The sequence below is a fragment of the Lemur catta genome, chromosome 25, assembly GCF_020740605.2.
Source record: "Lemur catta isolate mLemCat1 chromosome 25, mLemCat1.pri, whole genome shotgun sequence".
In the NCBI taxonomy this organism is placed as follows: Eukaryota; Metazoa; Chordata; class Mammalia; order Primates; family Lemuridae; genus Lemur; species Lemur catta.
This window is the reverse complement of record NC_059152.1, coordinates 4,140,425-4,160,174: the sequence shown is the minus strand read 5'-3', so window position 1 is coordinate 4,160,174 and position 19,750 is coordinate 4,140,425. Positions and strand designations below refer to the sequence as shown.

At 38.9% G+C, this 19,750-nt stretch overlaps 1 protein-coding gene and 1 pseudogene across 2 annotated transcripts in view; one reads left to right on the top strand and one right to left on the bottom strand.

Moving 5' to 3' along the window:
- CATSPERE (catsper channel auxiliary subunit epsilon) overlaps window positions 1–19,750 on the top strand; it is a 59,583-nt gene that overhangs the window by 25,284 nt on the left and 14,549 nt on the right. The window contains exons 11-17 of the mRNA XM_045537205.1: window positions 3,353–3,795; window positions 6,326–6,384; window positions 8,042–8,117; window positions 11,430–11,482; window positions 15,130–15,180; window positions 16,682–16,715; window positions 16,840–16,919. Of these exons, the coding sequence (XP_045393161.1) occupies window positions 3,353–3,795; window positions 6,326–6,384; window positions 8,042–8,117; window positions 11,430–11,482; window positions 15,130–15,180; window positions 16,682–16,715; window positions 16,840–16,919 (796 nt within the window). The remainder of the gene's footprint in view (window positions 1–3,352; window positions 3,796–6,325; window positions 6,385–8,041; window positions 8,118–11,429; window positions 11,483–15,129; window positions 15,181–16,681; window positions 16,716–16,839; window positions 16,920–19,750) is intronic.
- On the bottom strand, window positions 961–1,615 carry LOC123627406 (annotated as a pseudogene). The gene has a single exon (XR_006731278.1). The product of XR_006731278.1 is annotated as a 60S ribosomal protein L12-like (transcript).

The following is a 19,750-nucleotide window of genomic DNA, read 5'->3' as shown; positions in this document are numbered from 1 at the left end:
TACAGGGCCTTATTCTCTCAGAAACCTGGAGGGGAATATTTCTTTGGTTCTCCCCAGTTTTTGGTGACTTGCTGGCAAATCCTTGCCATTCCTGGCTTGCAGCTGCACCATTCCGATCTCTGCCTTGTCGTCACAGCCTTCTCCCTGCGTCTCTGTCATCACATGACCATCTTGTTATAAGGACAACAGCCATACTGGATTAGAGGTCGTTCCTCCTCTAGTGTGACTTCATCTTAACTAGCTACATCTATGATAATCCTGTTTCTAAATAAGACCGCATTCTGAGGTAGTCCTGGGGGTTAGAACTGCAACACATTTTTTGGAGGGGACATAGAGTTCAATAGCAGATTTAGATAGGTTCGTGTTGAGATCTACGAACAAGTCATTTGATCTCTCTAAGCTTCTGTTTTCTAATCTCCAATACAGGACTGGCATGTTGAGCAGATAAGGGATTGTATGTAAAAAGCTTAAACAATGTTTGACAGGTGGCAAACCTTCAATTAATAGTAGTTATTCTTGATTTTATTATTCATTCCCCCTTGAGTCCATCTTAGAAATTTGTATTTTCCTAGGACATCATTTATCTAGATTTTCTAATTTATTGGCAAAAATTTCCCTTGTTGACTCTTAGATTTCTTATGTGTCAGTAATTATATTCCCTTTCTCATTTATAATATTGTTTGTGCCCCACCCCATTGTTAGTTCGGCTTGCAAGAGATTGTTTATTATTTTTAGGGGTTTTTATTTTTGTTTTCCTTTTAAAAAGCTATCTTCGTTTTATTTATCAGCTCTACTTATTTAATTCCTTAATTTCTGCTTTTGTCATTATTGATTTTTCACCTCTGCTTTCTTTTTCTAACTTTAGTGGTCTACTGTCTGCTCCTTAAGTTAAATGATTCATTCATTTATTTTTAGTCTTTCTTGTTTTCTAAGCATTTAACGCTATAAACAAGCATAAGGCTATGAACTTTTCTCTGTATGTCTTTTTTGGGGGAGGGTGTTAAATGATCCTTTATTGAAATATTTTCCTTTGTGCTTTTTAATAGCTGGCCATTCCACTGCACCACTGTTGATGTCATCTATGATGTCATGTGGGTGGCGGCCATCAACATTGCAGCCCACAGACTGGGCAGTCCCCAGGATCTCTTTAATGGTTCCAGAGAGTTCTCTGGCTAAAAATCGGTGCCGCATCTGTCTGGCAATGTTGACAACCTCATCAAAAGTGGTATTTCCATTCTGTTTAATGTTTTTCTGTTTCTTTCTGTCTCTTGGTGGTTCCTTGAGGGCTTTGATGATCAGGGCAGAGGCAGAAGGTACCGCTTCGATCTGGGCCTGTCTGTTCTGAATAGTTAGTTTCACTGTAATCCTCAGACCCTTCCAGTCACTGGTTGCCTTGCCGATGTCATCACCAACCTTTTTTGGAGACAGACCCAGGGGGCTAATCTTGGGGTCCAGGGCGGACGTGGCACCACCTTCGCCACTGGTGCACCTCAGGTACACGACTTTGATCTTCTTGGGGTCGAAGTTAGGCGGCTGGTGTCGGATGAACCCGGATTCGGGGCCACCGAAGCAAGTTGCACCTTGGCCTCCCTTCTCTGTATGTCTTTAGCTGCATCCCATGAGATTTTTACATACGGTGATCTTATTGTCATTATCTTTTAAATCATTCTTAATTTTCATCTAATCTTCATATCTAATCTAAAGGTCATTTAATAATGTTTTTAACCAGCGATGAGATCAGCAAAAGAGAAGGTGCCATGTAAGTATATATAAGGAGCATCAAATCCAGATTTATGGGATCTGAAAAATAGATGTGGAGGAAATTCCTTCTCAACTGAAAACCAGGGGTGGAGTATATATATTAGAAACATGATTTCACTGGTTAGGATAGGAGATTGAGGTAGCTTTCCAGGTTGAGAATATCGCATGTGCAAAGATCTGGAGGTGAGCAAGCACATGGCAAGGTTAGAGAACTGAAATTAGGTCAGTATGACCAGATAATGGAGTGTAAGGCAAAATGTGGCAAGAAATAAACCTTGGTCAGGAAAAGAGAGATCACATTGTGAAGCAATTTGGACATCATATATAATCCAGAAACAATATATTGTTTTGTTTCATGAGGTTTTACATTTTATATATCATTACACTGTATCTATCCTGCAATCACTCTTTCATTCAACATAGAGATATATTTTATTATGTCCTCCACCCACATGTTTCTCCCTTTCCACCTTGTGATCTGCTTGCACATATTTCTGATTAGGTAAATTTGAGTAGAATATAATTTGTGGTAATTTGTAAAGAGGCTGCTGATTTATTCAGATTCCACATGTAAGATGTGTGAGCACCACACAACCTCAACCGCCCTGGCTCTATGAATTCACCTTCCTTCCTTTCCTCCAGTCCTCTCTGAGTGTTGTCTTTTGAAAATTACAGAGGGTGTACCCCTAGGCTGTACACAGAGAATGTCGTAGCTTGAAAGGAAGCTATGAAGTCAGCTAGTCCAACTGGTCATTTTACAGATAAGGCAACAAAGCCAAAAAGGTTACGAGAGTTGCCCTCTATGAGCCACTAGGACTTAGGCAGAATCTTCTATCAGGTGGAGAAAGTTGCTTGTCTGCTATGAGTGAAGCTGCAGAGGTAGGCTGTGCTTGACACCACTCCTGCCCCGGTCACCCCTATTTCTTCATCCCAATCATGTTAGTCTGCTAGGGCTGCCATACCAAAATACCAGACTGGGGTGATTTAAACAACAGAAATTTTCTCACATTTCTGAGGGCTAGAAGTCCAAGATTAAGGTACCGTCAGGATTGTTTTCTGAGGTGAGGCTTCTATTCCTGTGTTTCTTCCTTTTCTTGTAAGGACACTGCTCCTATTGGATTAGGACCCCCTGCTTACAATCTCGTTTAACCTTAATTGCCTCCTTAAAGTTCCTGTCTCCAAATGTGGTCACACTGGGGATTAGTGTTTCAACATAAAAATTTGAAGGGGACACAATTTAGTCCATAACCAACACTTTCTAATAATACTATTCCCGCCATGCTCATCCTCATTATTACTTAATACACTTATTCTAGCTCTTTTCTCTGTGTAAATGATGTGATATATAAAAGTATATAATAGTAAGTATAAGGAGAAAATGCATTCAATAAGAAAACTGAATACTCTGCACTGACGTGAGAAGTTCTCCGATTTAGTGTGAATGTTCATGCCTGCACACTCGTATTTTCTCAACGTACACAAATACTTACTTCATTATAAAAGAAATTCTTTTGGTTAAAAGTACACTTAAATAAAACAGCGTGATTTATGGTTGGTTAGAATCACCCAAACTTTTCTCTCTTTTTTCCAGATTATTATGGAAATATTGTGGTAAAAATGGAAAATAATATCATATTTTATTTCAAGACTAGTATTACAGATGCAGTCAAGCTGCACGTGTGGGTAAACAGCACGATAAGAACCACCTTTCTCTTAAATACATCTGGTCATATATATCTCCTGTATGCTTTTGACAATGGCACAATACGTCCACAGGAATATCCGTTAAAGCTGGAAGCACATAGTATAGCATTCAAGACAAAAGACGAATGCCCATACGCTGCATTTAATAATGATATTAGTCGCATTTTTTACTTTTTGGACAAAGGAGATACGGTGAAACTGTGGAGTCAATTAGTTTATCCAGAAAATACTGGTCTGTACACTATTGTGGAACTCTATGGCCCAGAAGTATTGCAAATAAGCCGACACACTGAGTTTGAAATTGCCTTTGGACACTGCACTAAAACTCTGGTAATTTAATATTTTAAATTTCTTTAATTTTGATAAATATAAAAGTATAATATAAATATTTTTAATAAGTGGAGTTGATTTCCCTTCTAGGTTCAGCTGGGGAAATGTTGAGGACTATGCTTTTATTTTTATTTTTATTTTTTTTGAGACAGAGTCTCACTCTGTTACCAGGGCTAGAGTGCCGTGGCATCAGTCTACCTCACAGCAACCTCAAACTCCTGGGCTCAAGCGATCCTCCTGCGTCAGCCTCCCAAGTAGCTGGGACTACAGGCATGTGCCACCGTGCCCGGCTAATTTTTCTATTTTCAGTAGAGATGGGTGTCTCACTCTTGCTCAGGCTGGTTTCAAACTCCTGAGCTCAAGCGATCCTCCCGCCTCGGCCTCCCAGAGTGCTAGGATTACAGGAGTGAGCCACCCTGCCCGGCATCTATGAGTTTTTTATAAATAATAATGTAATAAGCCATTAATTCTCAAGTCACAATTTTTGCTTTTAATATCCAAGGCCACTTTGCCACCTAAAAATATATTCCTTCAAAACTCCTTGATTGTCAATTGCATTGTTCATTTTCTTTTTCTTTTTTTAATGCATGACTTTTCTGTAGACTTCTGTTATCTCTTGTAGTATAATAAACTACCTCAAAACCTACTTCCTTTACACAATGACCAATTCTATGGGGCAACAATTTGGGCCCTGACTAGCTGGGCAGTTCTGCTGGTTCCATCTGGGTTCATCGAAGTGGCTGTGGTGATCCGGCCATTCTTCTGCAACTGATGATCTAAGATAGCCTCTTTAGTCCCAGGGACTGCAGACAGAACACTTGTCTCTGCTCCATGCCTCTTCTTATCCTCCAGACTGGACCTGGCTTCTTCATGTGGCAGTCTCTTTATGCATTTATAACATACCTTTTCCTTAATTTTTTTTCAATATTTCTAGGCTACATGGTTTGTGAGGGTTTTTTTTTTTCAAATTTTTGCAAATCTCAAAAAAAAAAAAAACTTTCTGATCTATTTATTAAAAAAAAATCCACGTGTAAGTGGACCACTGTGGTTCAAACTAGTATTGTTCAAGGGTCAGCTGTATATTTGCCCATTTGCAACTTCCCCCCTCAAAATACTAGTTACCCATCAAAATATATAAATGATCAATGACTATGAAACATCAAAATTTGCATTTTTAATAAAATGCTGGCTCTATCATTTATTACCTGATGATGTTGAGCAAATTTTTAAATCTCTCTGTGCCTTAATTTTCTCATCTGTAAATTTGGCATAATAGGTTTTTATGAGGATTAAACGAGTTAATATACATAAAGGACCTAGGAAAGCACCTGGCACATACAGTATGTGTATCATGACTACAACTACCACCGCTGTTGCCCCTGTTACTACTACCACTACCACCACCATATTTCATCAACTCTAAGGCACGTTTTTTTTTACATTTAACATCTCTGAAATCAGGATGAGTCTTATATTCTATGGCATTTTTGATTTAATGAATCATGATATTATTATTATAGCACCTTGCTTATATGATGCAGATTGGGTCACTATAACTTCACAGACTGATTATTGCCTAGCATGGTGATAGGCATCATCATTCCTTTTTGTAAAAAAAAAAAATGAATATAACACCCATATACAAAAGTGGATAAAACATTTATGAATAATTTAGTAAATTATCATAAACAAAACACCCATGTAATCACCATTCAAATAAAAAAGTAGAATATTAGAAGCACCCAAAGGCCCCCTTGTATCTTCCCTGATCATAATCTTCTCCCTCTTTCAGAAGCTAAACACCAGTCTAACTTTTGTCTATTAATACGTATGCATCACTAAATAATATAGCTTAAGTTTGTCTATTTTTGAACTTTATATGAATGGAATCATTACATATATGTTAAACATACATACATACATAATATACATATATATGTTTTTATGTCTTCCTTTTTTTCTTTGACAATTATGCTTGTGAAAGTCCATGTTGTTTAGTGTAGCTGTAATTCATTCATACTCATTGCCCTATAGTATTCCTCTATATGAATGTACTATAATATATACTTATTTATTTTACTGTTGATGAACACTGGGATATTTCTATTTTGGGGCTACTCTGAATAATGCTACAATGAATATTTTAGTATATACCTCTTGACAAATACCTATAAATATTTCTATCAGAATTACTAACTTTTATGTGAGATTCTTGGGGAGGCTGTAAATTCCATTTATAATTCTATACCATTTTATTATGAAAAATTTCACGCATACAGAAAGTTGAAAGAATTTTATAATTAACGCCTCTACCTAGATTCTCCATTGACATTTTACTATAGTTGCTTTCTTATATATCTATACATCGGTCCATCCACCAATCAATCTTGCTTTACAAGTGTTCAACATTATTACATATCCTAGAGAAGGCATTTTACATGCCTGGATATGGAAAACCAAATGCTACTAAAGTGAGATCCCCATCCCTAATTTTCCTGCTTTAAATAAACTTTTTAATTTTCTTTTTCAGAAACTAACCTTTTCTCAGAATATAAATTATGAGGGAGTAGATAATTACTTCCACTTGCAGTAAGTATGACTTTTAAAAGAACTTACTCAGTATTAAATATGCTACTCAGGTTATTGATTTCTAGGTATTTATTTAAATGGCTTCATATCTGTTTAAATATCCAAATTTCAAATTCCTTTAAGTGTCTGGACAGATGTAAAATTAGTATTTAAGCGTGTAAAATGTAAAGTACTCCTTGTAGTTTAATGGAAACATGACCTATCTGAAGGTTCTCATTCATCCAAATGAAAATGCAAAAAATGGGCCATTTATTAATTCAATAATTTTCAAGCGTGTTGCATCACTAATCCCCATCTCGAAGTTTCTACATACTATCATTAAGCAAAAACAAGAACTCTAATATCACAGAAAGTCTTAAACTTGTGAGTAAAGTCAGATAAAACATCATGTTTGACGCCTGGAATAAGGTAGCACTTAAGCATTTAACTTCTGAAGGAAGACAACCAACTTGGAATCCTGTGTTAAGGCATTTATGTGGTTACCATTACAGCCTGGCAATATTTTCCGGGAAAATAGCATTTTTTTTTCTCTAGGAAACAGTTCCATTTTTCTTTAGCCTGCTACTACTCCAAGTGAATTTGCATACCCGCTCTATGCCAAGTGCTTTTTAGGTGTTCAAAATACATGGTGAACAAGGAAGAGAAAGTATTGGTGTCATGAAACATATCTCCAGTGGGAGAAGACAAACAGCAAGGAATTAAATAAGCAAGATAATTCAAAATACTGATAAGTGCTGTTAAGAAAACAGAATGATGTCGTAGAGTCTGATCTGGAAGTGTAGGGAGAAAATGCCACTTTAGACACAGTAGTCTAAACTGAGTCGGCTCAACTCGTTCCTTTGCCCTTCATCCATTGACTTTTTGCTTTATATTTCTAATGGTGTGGATTCCTTTGACTATTTTTGGTTTTGTGGATATTTACTGAGATTTCTGTTGCTACAGAATGCCCATAAAGTTGTCCAGGATTTTTTTTTTTTTTCGTGTTTGTTTTTGCCTGGTGTTTTCAAAAAGTAAAAACCTTAGCAGGGGTGGGGTACAAATCAAGCTTTCAAAATTTCCCCTTCTGTTCATTTTGAGCCCTCACATTTTGCCTGAGCACTAAATGATTCGTGGGTACTTTTTAGTTGAGAAAGGCATTATGTCTGACCTCCCTTTCAATTCCAGCCAGATCCAATTATGCAGCTTTATGTGGTTCAGAAAACTAATTTGACAACTTACTCTTTATTGTTCCAAAGTTGTTATAGATAGAAGGGGAAAAGCTATAGGGGATCGAGGAAGAACACATGTCACGACTACCGCTTTGCAATACCATCAGGAAGCCAGTAGGTCAAGATATTAATAGCAGCAGCAGAGCCCCGTGGTCCAGGGACTGAGGGTCTTTATAAAATAGTGGTCATTTCTGTTTCCCATTGTGCCAACCCAGTGGTGGCCAAAATTTGGGGTACCATGAGGTGAGAGCCACTTTACCATATGACCACAGTGCACAGCTGCCTTAGCAGAAGCAGTGAGCAGTTACCACCAGCACCAGGCCTCTAGACTTCCTCGTGGTGGTTCAGTCACATAGAGTACATGGGACTTTTCGTTTGCTCTACAGAAAGGCAGAGCCATGTCTACTTCTCCCCTAACTGCAATAACCTATGTGGGTTGTTTTTCCTAGAGACAAGAACACCGGTCTCCTACTTATTCAACTTCGACCTAGTGCATATTCAAAAACGTGCACGAGAGCCCACAAGGTAAGTGACGTAGTAGTAAAGACCAAAAATTTCCTCCAAGAGTAGATAGGTGGTAAACTCAATAATTCATATTATCTCCATACAATACCACTCCCCTAATACTTAGCAACATTTTGTAATGTTTCACCGTAAAGATAGCATTATTTCACGTTGCAGACAGAAGATAAGATTTCTGCCTTCCATGAGTTTGTCATCTGAAGTGGGATATATAAACACACAGAAAAATGTGACACTGTTAGTTTTTGAAGATTTGAAGATAAATAAAACTGTGTAAAGGAAAACTGAAATTAATGGGGACAATTTAAGTTGGATATAGTTTGTCGAAGAAGACTGACCGTCATGTTCATTATTTATCCTGCATTCATTCATTCAAAATATCATTCATCCAGAAACAATGTATTGCTGCCTGCTAGGTTTCTGCATTTCAGTCTGAGCGCTAGGTCACGGGAGTTACAAAGATGGAAAGACAGACTGCCTCTCCCAGAGGTAAACATAAGCTAGCTTAAGAGAATGTGGGATGCACAGTTATCAAATTGCCCAGAGGAAAGTGTGAGCAATTTGGACTGGGTGGGAAAGGTGAAAAGAAAGGGATACATAACGTGACTGTTGAAGAATAAGTGAAGTTCAGCAGGCGGATGCAAAGGGAATTCCAGGAAGGGCATAGGCAAAAGCACAGAGGTATGTAACAGCATCAGGGTGTTCAGGTAACCATGAGTATTATGAAATCAAACATACATTCTTAACAACCCCCTCCTCTGAGTCTATGTTCCATATTTGGGGATGCCTGTTCTTTATTCCTTCTCAGCCTAACATTCAGTGAACGTATATTGAGCACCTACTGTGCATCAGGCATTGTGTTATACACAGGGAATACTACGTGAAATAGGACTTGGTCCCTCCTCTCCAGGACGCCAGCACAAGGAACCTGTTCCTACCAGAGCAAGGTTCCATGAGTTTAGAGGGAACGTTGAACTAAGGCAGATGTGATCCATCCCTGAGTACTGCTGACACACACTGCTTCCCCAGGAAATTGCCTTCAGTTGCATGTCAATAACTCCAGTCTGCCCACCATGCCACCCACCCACCGTAACTGCTTAGGAGGCAAGAAACTGCAACCTCAGGAGTTCCTGCCCTAGGCTAGGTCTAGGTTTTCCGTCTTTAAATGCATGACCCTATTTCTTTATGGATGCCTTCCTAAAGCACTGTGGTTTTCTTTACCCCGTCTCTAATCTCTAGATTTGTTAGGGATCCCTATTCACTCTATTCTGCCCAGCCAAGGCATTACAAAGGCAAGTTCATCTAACCTGAGTTCAGATCCAAGCCCTACCACCTACTGGCTTGGACAAGCAACTTAAACACTCTGAGTCGCAGCTGCCTCATTTGTAAAAACGGAAACGTAACATCTATCTTACGGGGTTGCTGAGAGTATTAAATGAGATCATTTATGCAAAGTACCCAAAACAGTGCCTGTTTCAGAGTAATTATCTAATATTACTGGTTTCTTCCTTCTTTTTCCTCTTTGGCACCCTGCTGACAAGGACAGTTCAAATCCAGCCACCCTCTGGGCCCACCGCAGGGAGTTTATATTGACCCACCAACTGAAATAGAATGGAGAAATATGCAATAGCCCTTTTAGACAATAGGAAAATGTGGTCTTTTACAGGCAGGTCCTCTAATTAGCCAAGGAAATCAAAACCTGTACGTAACCACAAGGAATGCTTTCAACCACAGGCTCCATTCTTGGTGCTCTCATACGTACGAGTAAATCATCAGCCTCCCAGATAAACATTGTAGAGACACAGGGCCCAGCTCTGTATGTCCACAGAACCAAGGCCTACAGACTTCTCCTCCAGTTGCAGGAAGTTAGGCCCTTGTTAAACCTGCTGGATCAAATGCCAATGGACTGTGCTCTTTGAATAAGAGCTGCTGTCTTTGTCCCTTAGTCTTCACAGCCTGCAGCAGAGCAGTAAATAGAACCAGCAGCTCCAACAAGGCTGCATCTCACTTTTTAACCACGCACCGAGAACTGGAAATGCAGAAAGGTAGCCAGGCCCCAGAGGGCCTTATTAATTCCTTCCAGGATGAATTTTCCCTGGGAGGGATGACTACAACTCTTGTCTACCAGCATTTGTGATGAGGAACTTTAGAATCCCTCAACAAGGCATTATGGCACAGCATGTCTATGTGATGCTATTGTCGGCTTTTGCACTTGCCTTCCTCACTGTCCCCCCAAGTTTACTTACAGAGAAGCACGTGCTGTGTTAACAAGGCATCTCACCTGCGGCAGATACTGCAGGCTGATTTCTAACTTCTTGCACGTTGCGCTATAGTATCCACAGGTAGTTTGTTTTCAAACAAAGAACAGATGTGCTTTTCTTTAAACAAGCAGTTGTGAGTAATGCTTAAAATAAATATCCATTGAACTAGGACCTGGGGTTAATATTAAATAGTTGGCCTTCTGCCAGTGATCCTTTGAATACAGGGTAGTGCTGCTTAACGCAGGAATAACAAGAGTAGGATGTTATTTTACGTGATGCTACTCAATACTCTGAAAAAATATTGGTCTACTAAAGTAAGGGGAAAAGTCAAATTAGTAGCTAGATATTAAAACCCTCCAGCTGAGGCTGGGCACGGGGGCTCACGCTTGTAATCCTAGCACTCTGGGAGGCTGAGGCGGGTGGAACGTTTGAGCTCAGGAGTTCGAGACCAGCCTGAGCAAGAGCGAGACCCCCCATCTCTACCAAAAAAATAGAAAGAAATTATCTGGACAACTAAAAATATATAGAAAAAATTACCCAGGCATGGTGGTGCATGCCTGTAGTCCCAGCTACTCGGGAGGCCGAGGCAGGAGGATCACTTGAGGTCAGGAGTTTGAGGTTGCTGTGAGTTAGGCTGACACCATAGCACTCTAGCCCGGGCAACAGAGCGAGACTCTGTCTCAAAAAAAAAATAAAAAATAAATAAGTAAATAAGTAAAACCAGCCAGCTGAGTCAGAGGTGCAAGCCGGAAGCATGAAGTCAGGAGTCACGGTTGTAGAGGTGAGTAAAAGATGGGATTGGATCAATTCCCTGGGATCGATAAGAAAGCAGAGATCCAACCTTTGGGCCTCATGAGCAGTAAAGACAAAGGTAGCAAAGAAAAAGCGCTCAAAGAGAAAGACGGAAAACAGCACAGTGCAGTAGTATAACAAGGACCTACATTTAAAAGGTTATTATCTCAAATCTAAAATGTAACTAGTTTTAGCTGTCTTAAGATTTCGGATCATGTGAATCAGAACAACTGAACTCACTACTTAAATTACTTCATTTTAGGTGTTCCAAATGGCTGTTGGATGTGATATTTATAAATACATTACGGTTAAAGGGCAAGTATATTTTCATTTGACCTGTCTTATACGCTTTCGGTTTTAAGACAAATGGTGAACTCGATGATAATTACTAGTGATAATATTAGCCTAATGACGGACACATCCACAATGAAATCCAGAATTAAATTGACATTTATGTCCACTTTCAATTTTTGCCAAGTCAAACACATTCGCATCATACTAAAAAGGGGGGGGAGAAGCTCTTTCTCTATTACCAGCATTTTTCTCCACCTTTCCTTTTAATAAGCCAGTTTCTATCTTTCATCATTTCATCACCTCTTCAGTGTACAGCTCATTCCCAGAGAAATGAGAGAGAGAAACGCCGACCTCTGGTTTCTGCCCTACTCAAACCACTTGTAACTTCACTTGCGTCGGACAATTGTTACCCCCATAGCAGAGGAGCCTCAGTTTTCTGCACCGTTTTCTATGGGAAATTTTTTAGAGCAAACCTAATAGAACCACCAGTGGTTCCTCCAGAGAATCCCAAGGTGCTATGGTTCACAATGGAGCACGCTGGATTTTGTGTCTTCCATCTGCCATGGCGCTCTGTCTTCTACGTGGGAGAGACACGGGCAGCGTGTATATATGTTAATCTGTGTAGCTGCGGTTAAATGTATAATGGAGACAGCAGTTTGTTGTGATTCTTCTCCTTTGGTTGGGAGTGGGGTTGAGGGGGGGGACCATTAACTCTCATCTGAGTATTTGTGAAATGGCTTGCTCTCATCCGTTCCTCTGTCATTCTGATCATCTTCTGATTATTACTGAATGTTAATGATCACTTGCTAGATCAACAATTAAATATTTGCGTCTCATTTAGCATTTGCTAAATTTGCATTTCCTAACAGCTTGGCACTCTTAATTCCTTTTCCAGGGAACACAAAAAGGCTAACTGGGCTGGGCATGCTGGCTCACGCCTGTAATCCCAGCACTTTGGGAAGCTGAGACAGAAGGATCGCTTGAGCCTGGGAGTTCGAAATCGCCTGGGCAACATAGCTAGACGCCCTCTCTAAAACAAACAAAAAAAGAAAGAGTGTGTGTGTATGTGTGTGTGTGTGTCTGTGTGTGTGTGTAAAAAGCCAGGCATTGTGGCGCACACCTGCAGTCCCAGCTACTCGGAAGTCTGAGGAGGCAGGAGGATCACTGGAGCCCAGGAATTTGAGTTTACAATGAGCTATGATCATGCCACTGCACTCCAGCCTGGGTGATAAAGCAAAACCCTGTCTAAAAAAAAAAATAATAATAATGTCTATAGCCTGTACATCCTATTATCCTATTTCTGGGATTATTTACAATTTACATCTTTGCTCCTCAGAGTTTGGCCTTGGAGCAGCACTGGCATCATCTGGGAACTTGTTATAAACGCAGAATCTCAGGCCTCATCCCACACCTGCTGAGTCAGATTCTGCATTTTTTAAAAAATTTCCAGGAGATTAGTAGGGGCATTAATGTTTGAGGACGTCTGCTGTAAGCAACATGTTGCCAAAACCAATTCCCAGCACCGCTGCATGCAGAATTCCTTTGCAGGCCCCTGATTTCCTTCCAGTGTGGGAGACAAAGCAACTTGAACCAGTCTATTTCTGGGAGGCTCCAGACAGTAATTGTCAAGCTTAGTTGCTCATCAGAATCACCTGGAGCGCATGTTTAAAAAACAGATTTCAAGACCTTACTGTGGGCCTCTTAGTCAATAACCCATTGCTCTGGAACTCTAAAAACAACTTTAATATCTTGGACTCAGGTTGCAGTGGGCCTGTGATTTTCATAGTTGCCAAGGGAGACTTGGAACAGTGTGGGGTCCATGGCACTTCAGAAGAGTTGTTGATAAAGGAGAGCTGTCATCACTTGGGATCCAATTTGGGTTCAGAGCAGGGGATGGTCTAGACCTCTAATATCGATCTAGAAATGATGGTGACTAGGGTTCCTTCTAAGTTACACTGGAAGCAGCGAGCTAAAGTGGTGAACTGGATAACTTTAACTAAAAACTGTGTAATTTCATAGACCATTATTATATCCTCTGTCTATATGAACCCTAACTAGAAATTACATGAATCCTTAACCTGCACCACTGAGTTTCTAGTAGCAACTAGAAATCTTGTTTTCTTAAAAAAAAGTTTATGTGGAATAAAACAGTCCAAAGAAATTTGTCTTTATTTTGATAGATTTTCTATGAATTTCTATGTGTATGTGTGTGTGTGTGTGTGTTTTAAAATGGTGACTTTTTAAAAATTGTAATGAAATTCACACAACATAAATTTACCATTTTAAAGTGTACAATTCAGTGGCATTAAGGACCTTCACAATATTGTGCATCTAGCACCACTATCTAGTTCCAAGTATTTTCTTCTTCTTCTTTTTAATTAATTAATTATTTTGTTTTAACAGAGACGGGGTCTCACTCTTGCCCAGGCTGGTTTCGACCTCCTGAGCTCAAGTGATCCTCCCACCTCGGCCTCCCAGCGTGCTAGATTTACAGGTGTGAGCCACCATGCCCAGCGTAGTTCCATAGCATTTTCATCACCCCAAAAGGAAACTCTGTACCCAGTAAGCAGTCACTCCTCATACTGGCTTTCCCCCAACCGCTGGCAACCATTAATCTACTGTCTCTACAGATTTGCCTATTCTGGATATTTCATATAAATGGAATCATGTAATATATGACCATTTACGTCTGGCTTCTTTCACTTAGCATGTTTTTGAGGTTCTCCTGTGCTGTGGCATGTATCAGTGCTTTATTCCCCTTTATGGCTGAGTAATATTTCCATTGTATGGATAAACCATATTTTGTTTATCCATGCATCAGTTCATGAATATTTGGGGATGTTTCCACCTTTTGGCTTTTGTGAACAGAGCAGCTATGAATATCTGTGTACAAGTTTTTGTTTGAACACCTGTCTTCACTTATAGTGGGTACGTACCTAGAAGTGGAATTGCTGGGTCGTGTGGTCACCCTGTGCTTACCTTGTTGAGGAGCCACCGCACTGTTCTCCGCAGCAGTGTGACATTTTATATCACCACCAGCCATGTATGTGCATTCCAGTTTCTCCACATCCTTGCCAACATTTGTTGCTTTCTGTTTGAGTTTTTTTTGTTTGTTTGTTTGTGTTTTTGTTTTTTAAATTGACAGATAAAATTGCATATGTTTGCAGTGTGCAACATGATGTTTTAAAATACATTGTGGAATGACTAATTCTAGCTAATTAGCATAGGCATTACCTCACATTGTTCTCATTTTTGTGGTGAGAACATTCAGCATTTTTCAAGAACCCAATATATTCTTAACTATAGTCATTATGTCGTAGGATAGATCTCTTGAACGTATTCCTCCTAACTGAAATTTTGTATCTTTTGAGCATCCTCTCCCTGCCCACCCCCCACTTTTCTACGAATTTTTAATAAACATGTATCAAATATAAGAGGTCAATCAGCAGAGTTCAAATTCTGGTGTTTTCCGAAACCTTTGTGAAATTGATTTTTTTTTTTTAAATAGAAATACTAGGGCCACACACTAACCCTGGAGATTCTAATTCAGTAAATGATGATTCTGTGATGTTCTCCAGTTGGAGAATCACTTTGTTAAATGATTAAATGTTTTTGTAAATATATAAGGAATGATATTACAAATTTATTATGTTTTATTTTTTTTGTAGATTTAGTAAAAAAGGATGTCTTCAACACGATTTTACTTACGTGATTGAAAAGTAAGAAATTTTTTTAACATAAGACTGAGTTTTATATTAATGTATTACCAATAATTTACAGTCATTACTCATTCATTGAATTCCTATTAGCATCCTTGTGTCTGGCTTGACACTGTGCAGTCAGTTTTAGCATTAAGCAAAATGTGTAGACACTATAACTAACTTTTCTGAAACGTGCAAGAGAAAGAGAGAGCCCTAGCCTCCTCCTTCAATTTAATTGGATAAACAAAGTAAGCCTCATTTACATATGTGTAGCCTCAAATCCTATATTGTTCCCTCTCATTTAAGGAAGACACACAAGAATTTTTTTTCCCTACATAATTCTTCTCAAATTCTCTTGACTATAGTTAAGCTAGTTAGAAGTTATAAATTTACCAGGAAAATCCCGACATCAAATATTCTACTAACTCATCTTTTTCTGTATTTTATATTTAATCTTACACACATTTATTTATAATAGTGCAACTTGTTAAAGATATAACTAAACAAAATCTGACTTTTACTTTTGTAAGATAAAGATCTTCATTAAAAAAATTAAAATATTAGGCTGTCAAAAAGTATAGAAGTCCATAGTGTCTGAAATATTTACATGAGCCTTTGAAAAGCTAAGAAATTGTCTAATTCTATTTAATTAAGTAGAATTTATTTATTCCAATTAAATTATTTATTCTAATTAAAGCATGTTTAACCACTAGGTATATCCCTTACGTGATTTTATTAAACTTTAAGGCAGGGTGGAGGGATGGAAGAGCCTAGATGCTCCAACTGTGATGCTTGGTGGAGTCAGTAGGTGACATAGAAGGGGTGAGAAGAAAACGTTTAATAGTTGGTGACGGCCCCACCTTTCAGTGTCTGTGTGGTAGCTGGGCCTCCAGGATAATCATATAAAACAGACTCTATCCTCTATGGCAGGAATTTCTTGAGTCTGTCCCCTGAAGCATGATAAGACATACAGAGCTTGTGGCTGGTAACAGTGACTCAAATTAGAGGACTGACAAGACAGGAAACGTGAGGGAATAACATGAAGGGAATATTTGAAGGAATAAACCCTGGAGTTCAAGAAGGGGAAGGATTCCATCATAGTGAGAAATCTAAAGTATGCATCTATTGTTATTGATTCTGAAGGATCTTATTCTTTCATCTGTTAATATTCTGGAGAGAACTGCATTGGAATAGCATAATGAACCTGGGCTTTATGATCATGCATCCTTCTTGGTAGTAAAGCAAGGTTTGTAGCCTTGAACAATTTCTGAGAATGGTTCCGTATCTACAAACGGAGGACAATAATTCACACCGTGTTGGTTGTTGTAAGAATGCATTATTACATATGGAAATATGTGTAGAAAGAAAGTGCCTTGAAACATAGTCAGCGCTCAGTATTTTATACTTATGTTTATCTATTTGACTTTGGTGATACTTCCTTACTTAGATAAAGTAATCATTCTAGTTTTTAAGTTTGAAAAGAGGAAAGAAACATAAATAATGAATATCTTTTTTACAGGTCACATCTGAGGCACCGACCATCTCAAAACTTGGTAAGAAGATTATAATTTTTATCTTCTGAGGCTGAGCACTAAAGAAAAAAAATTTTAACAGAAAATTATAATTTTGTCAATAGACCAAATATATAAAATAACTAAAGCACTTTTCCTTTTCTAGAAAGTAAGGTATGATTGGGAAGAATATGGCTGCCCGTTAAAACTTGAGTTCACAGAAAAGTTTCAACCTGTGATTCAACTGTAAGTATATTCTCATCAAAATTTTCAACTTATTTTAAAAGTTTCAAGATAAAAGTATTAATTAATCATGCATTTATTAATAAATTTTTGAGTACTTAAGATGTTGGTTTTCAGTGCTAGTTATACCAAGCTGGGCAACCCTGATCTTTACATGTTGGAGGAAGTTGCAATTTAGCAGCTGAGACTCAAATGGATAAGAGAGCTGAAAGCCTTCTCAGGCCCACTGGAAAAATCTGAGCCCTTCGTTTACCCTCTCCAAATCTCTCCCAGAACTCTGCCTATTTGGTAGGAACTATCTTCCCCAAGTGACGAGATTTTTCTTTCTCTGTGCCAATAATAAACGAAAGCTTATAAGGAAAAAAACTAGATTGCTGATACATACATTAAGGAGATTCAAAACTAACATCCCTGACCTAATTCTTATAAACATTTCATAATAGTAATATGAATAAAATGCTAATAGGAAGGCTTTTCAGAGTAATTTTGTATTTGTTTGCTTTCCTCTCTGACTTTTTTATTCTTGGGTTATGGTTATAAAAGTAACAGGGCTCATTACAAAATTTAAAATATAGAAAAAATATAAGTGATAAATGACCCATATTTCTAAATGTTTTGCTATTATCTTATAAAATATCTGTTTCTGTACATATTCAGACACTGATCTGGATATGCCATTAGGATAAATTACTGGAAGTAAAATTTAGGTGCTAATTAATTAATTAGCTTTGAGAATCAGGCAGACTTTAATTAATTAAGCTTTGAGAATCAGTGGCAGGGGTGGCTGCTGGGAAATTCGTCTATAGTCTGGGCCTCCGGATTGCAATAAATGCCTTACCTCTATAGGGAACGGGAACAGTTGGGCAGAATTTTTCACCATCAAATGCGAGGAAGAGTGAAGCAAGTCCTGGGAGTGTGATCCAGCTGGGAACATAAGTGCCACGATCCCAGGTGGATCACGGTCCCAGGACTTGCTTCTCTCTTATTCACATTTGATGATAAATCTATTTTTGTCGCGTCCCCAACTAGAATTTGGTGCCACAGAAACCTCCCCAGAGGAGGCAGTGAAACACAATTGTTCTGTTACCATGCAGGGAGTTCAGCAGCAAGTATGAAGGGTGTTTTAAGGGCATCCAGGATTTGTTTAGATCAGGTGTGGTAAGACATACAGACGCAGAAATGACTAAGGCTGTGCCACACAGGGCCACGGGGGGGGGGGGGGGGGGGGAACACCGGGGTCGGGCAGAAGGCAGAGGGAGTGAGGGGCAAGTGTGGGCAAGATGCCTTTTGTAGTTTAAGAATAGGCAAGGGTAGGACAAGTAGGTTTGGGGTTGGCTTGTTTGAATAATTTCAGGGGGCTCTGGGGAATAGGAGCTATTCCTAGTTGTCTGAAATCTGGTTCTGGGGTCATTAGGGTGGGTGGATGGCAGCCCAGACTATGAGAGCCCATAAAGGAGGTGGCTGGGGGTATGGGCTCTGGACTGGTGGGTTTCCATAGGAAAGGGGCCCCTGGAAGAGCTGTTTACTATCGCTAGGTATTGGCTAACCCAGGCAGTCCTTCTAGGGTCAGCAAGGCCCCAGATGTTAAAGCATCGAAATGCAGAAAATAAAAGACATGGTTAATACAGTGGGCCATCCACAAGGATTGTGTCTAGTGGATTTGTAGATCGACAGAGTTCTCTCCTTCCCAGTGTCAGAAGTGGAACTGCCATAGTGGAGAAGTTACAAATTGTAGGGAAGAGTTGCCAACTAGTGACATTTCTGAATTTCTCAGGTTTAATTAGTATCATATTTTACATTAGTGAACATTAATAAAAATAAATTATGCTCACATAGATAGTATTTTTGTCATATATTTTCAATGAAATACATAAAACATTACCAAAGATGATTATAAGCCCAGCAATTATGAGTCTCGCAATTTTTCCTTATTGCCACTAGATGGCACTGTAGCTTATTTCTCTTGTGAGAGTTGAGGAAGATGCCAGTTCAGTTCAATTAAGATGTTTTTGTTTTTATGTTTAAGTAAAACATAACGGGTTGTAAGTAGTTCTTAATAATTCAAGAATTCAAGAATCTGATGACTTTTGGAAGACGCAATAAAACATCCTGCTTCTTCCAAAGCTGCTAGAATTAGAGCTTTGCTAAAAGCTCCACCCAATCTCTGAAACGATAAACAAAAGTGTGTGTGTGCCCACACACAGGTGCATTTTTCTGTGCAGAGAGGGTGCAGAGCTCTCATTTGAATTTTAGAATTCTCTGTGGCCCTCCTCCCCTACCAAGAAAGAAGTAAAGCACTAATAACCCAATGCCTACCTAGTCGTGCCTGTGTGAGAACTCACCTTCTGAGTTCATCTCTTTATGATTTCTCAAAACTAATTAGGTTGGAAATAAAATAACTTCTCAGACACCACTTTTTGACACTTAAAGTTTTTGTACCCAATTTGTGAGACTGGGACAATAACGGCTTCTTATAACCAGGGTTAGATGGTAGCAAGCAGTAGGAGACCTGAAAAGCCAGATACAACTACTACAAGGGGAAGCAGAGATCTGGGCAGTGAAAAACAAGACACTGTAAAGGGCCTATTATTTTTTTATGAATAGACACAGAGCTGTGAAACAAGAAATTATATCAGAAAGTGGGGCAACAGTCCAAAAGTCAGCAGCCTAGAAGCAAGTGCATGAGACCAAGGTCCCAAATGAGAATTTGTTCCCAAGAGGTGTGGGGGACAATTTCATTCAGAAATAAGGGTAGTAACTGATGGAAAAGGAAACTATGTAACCAATTTTACAGTCACAAGTTCTGTTATGCAAAGGTATGACTTTATCAATCA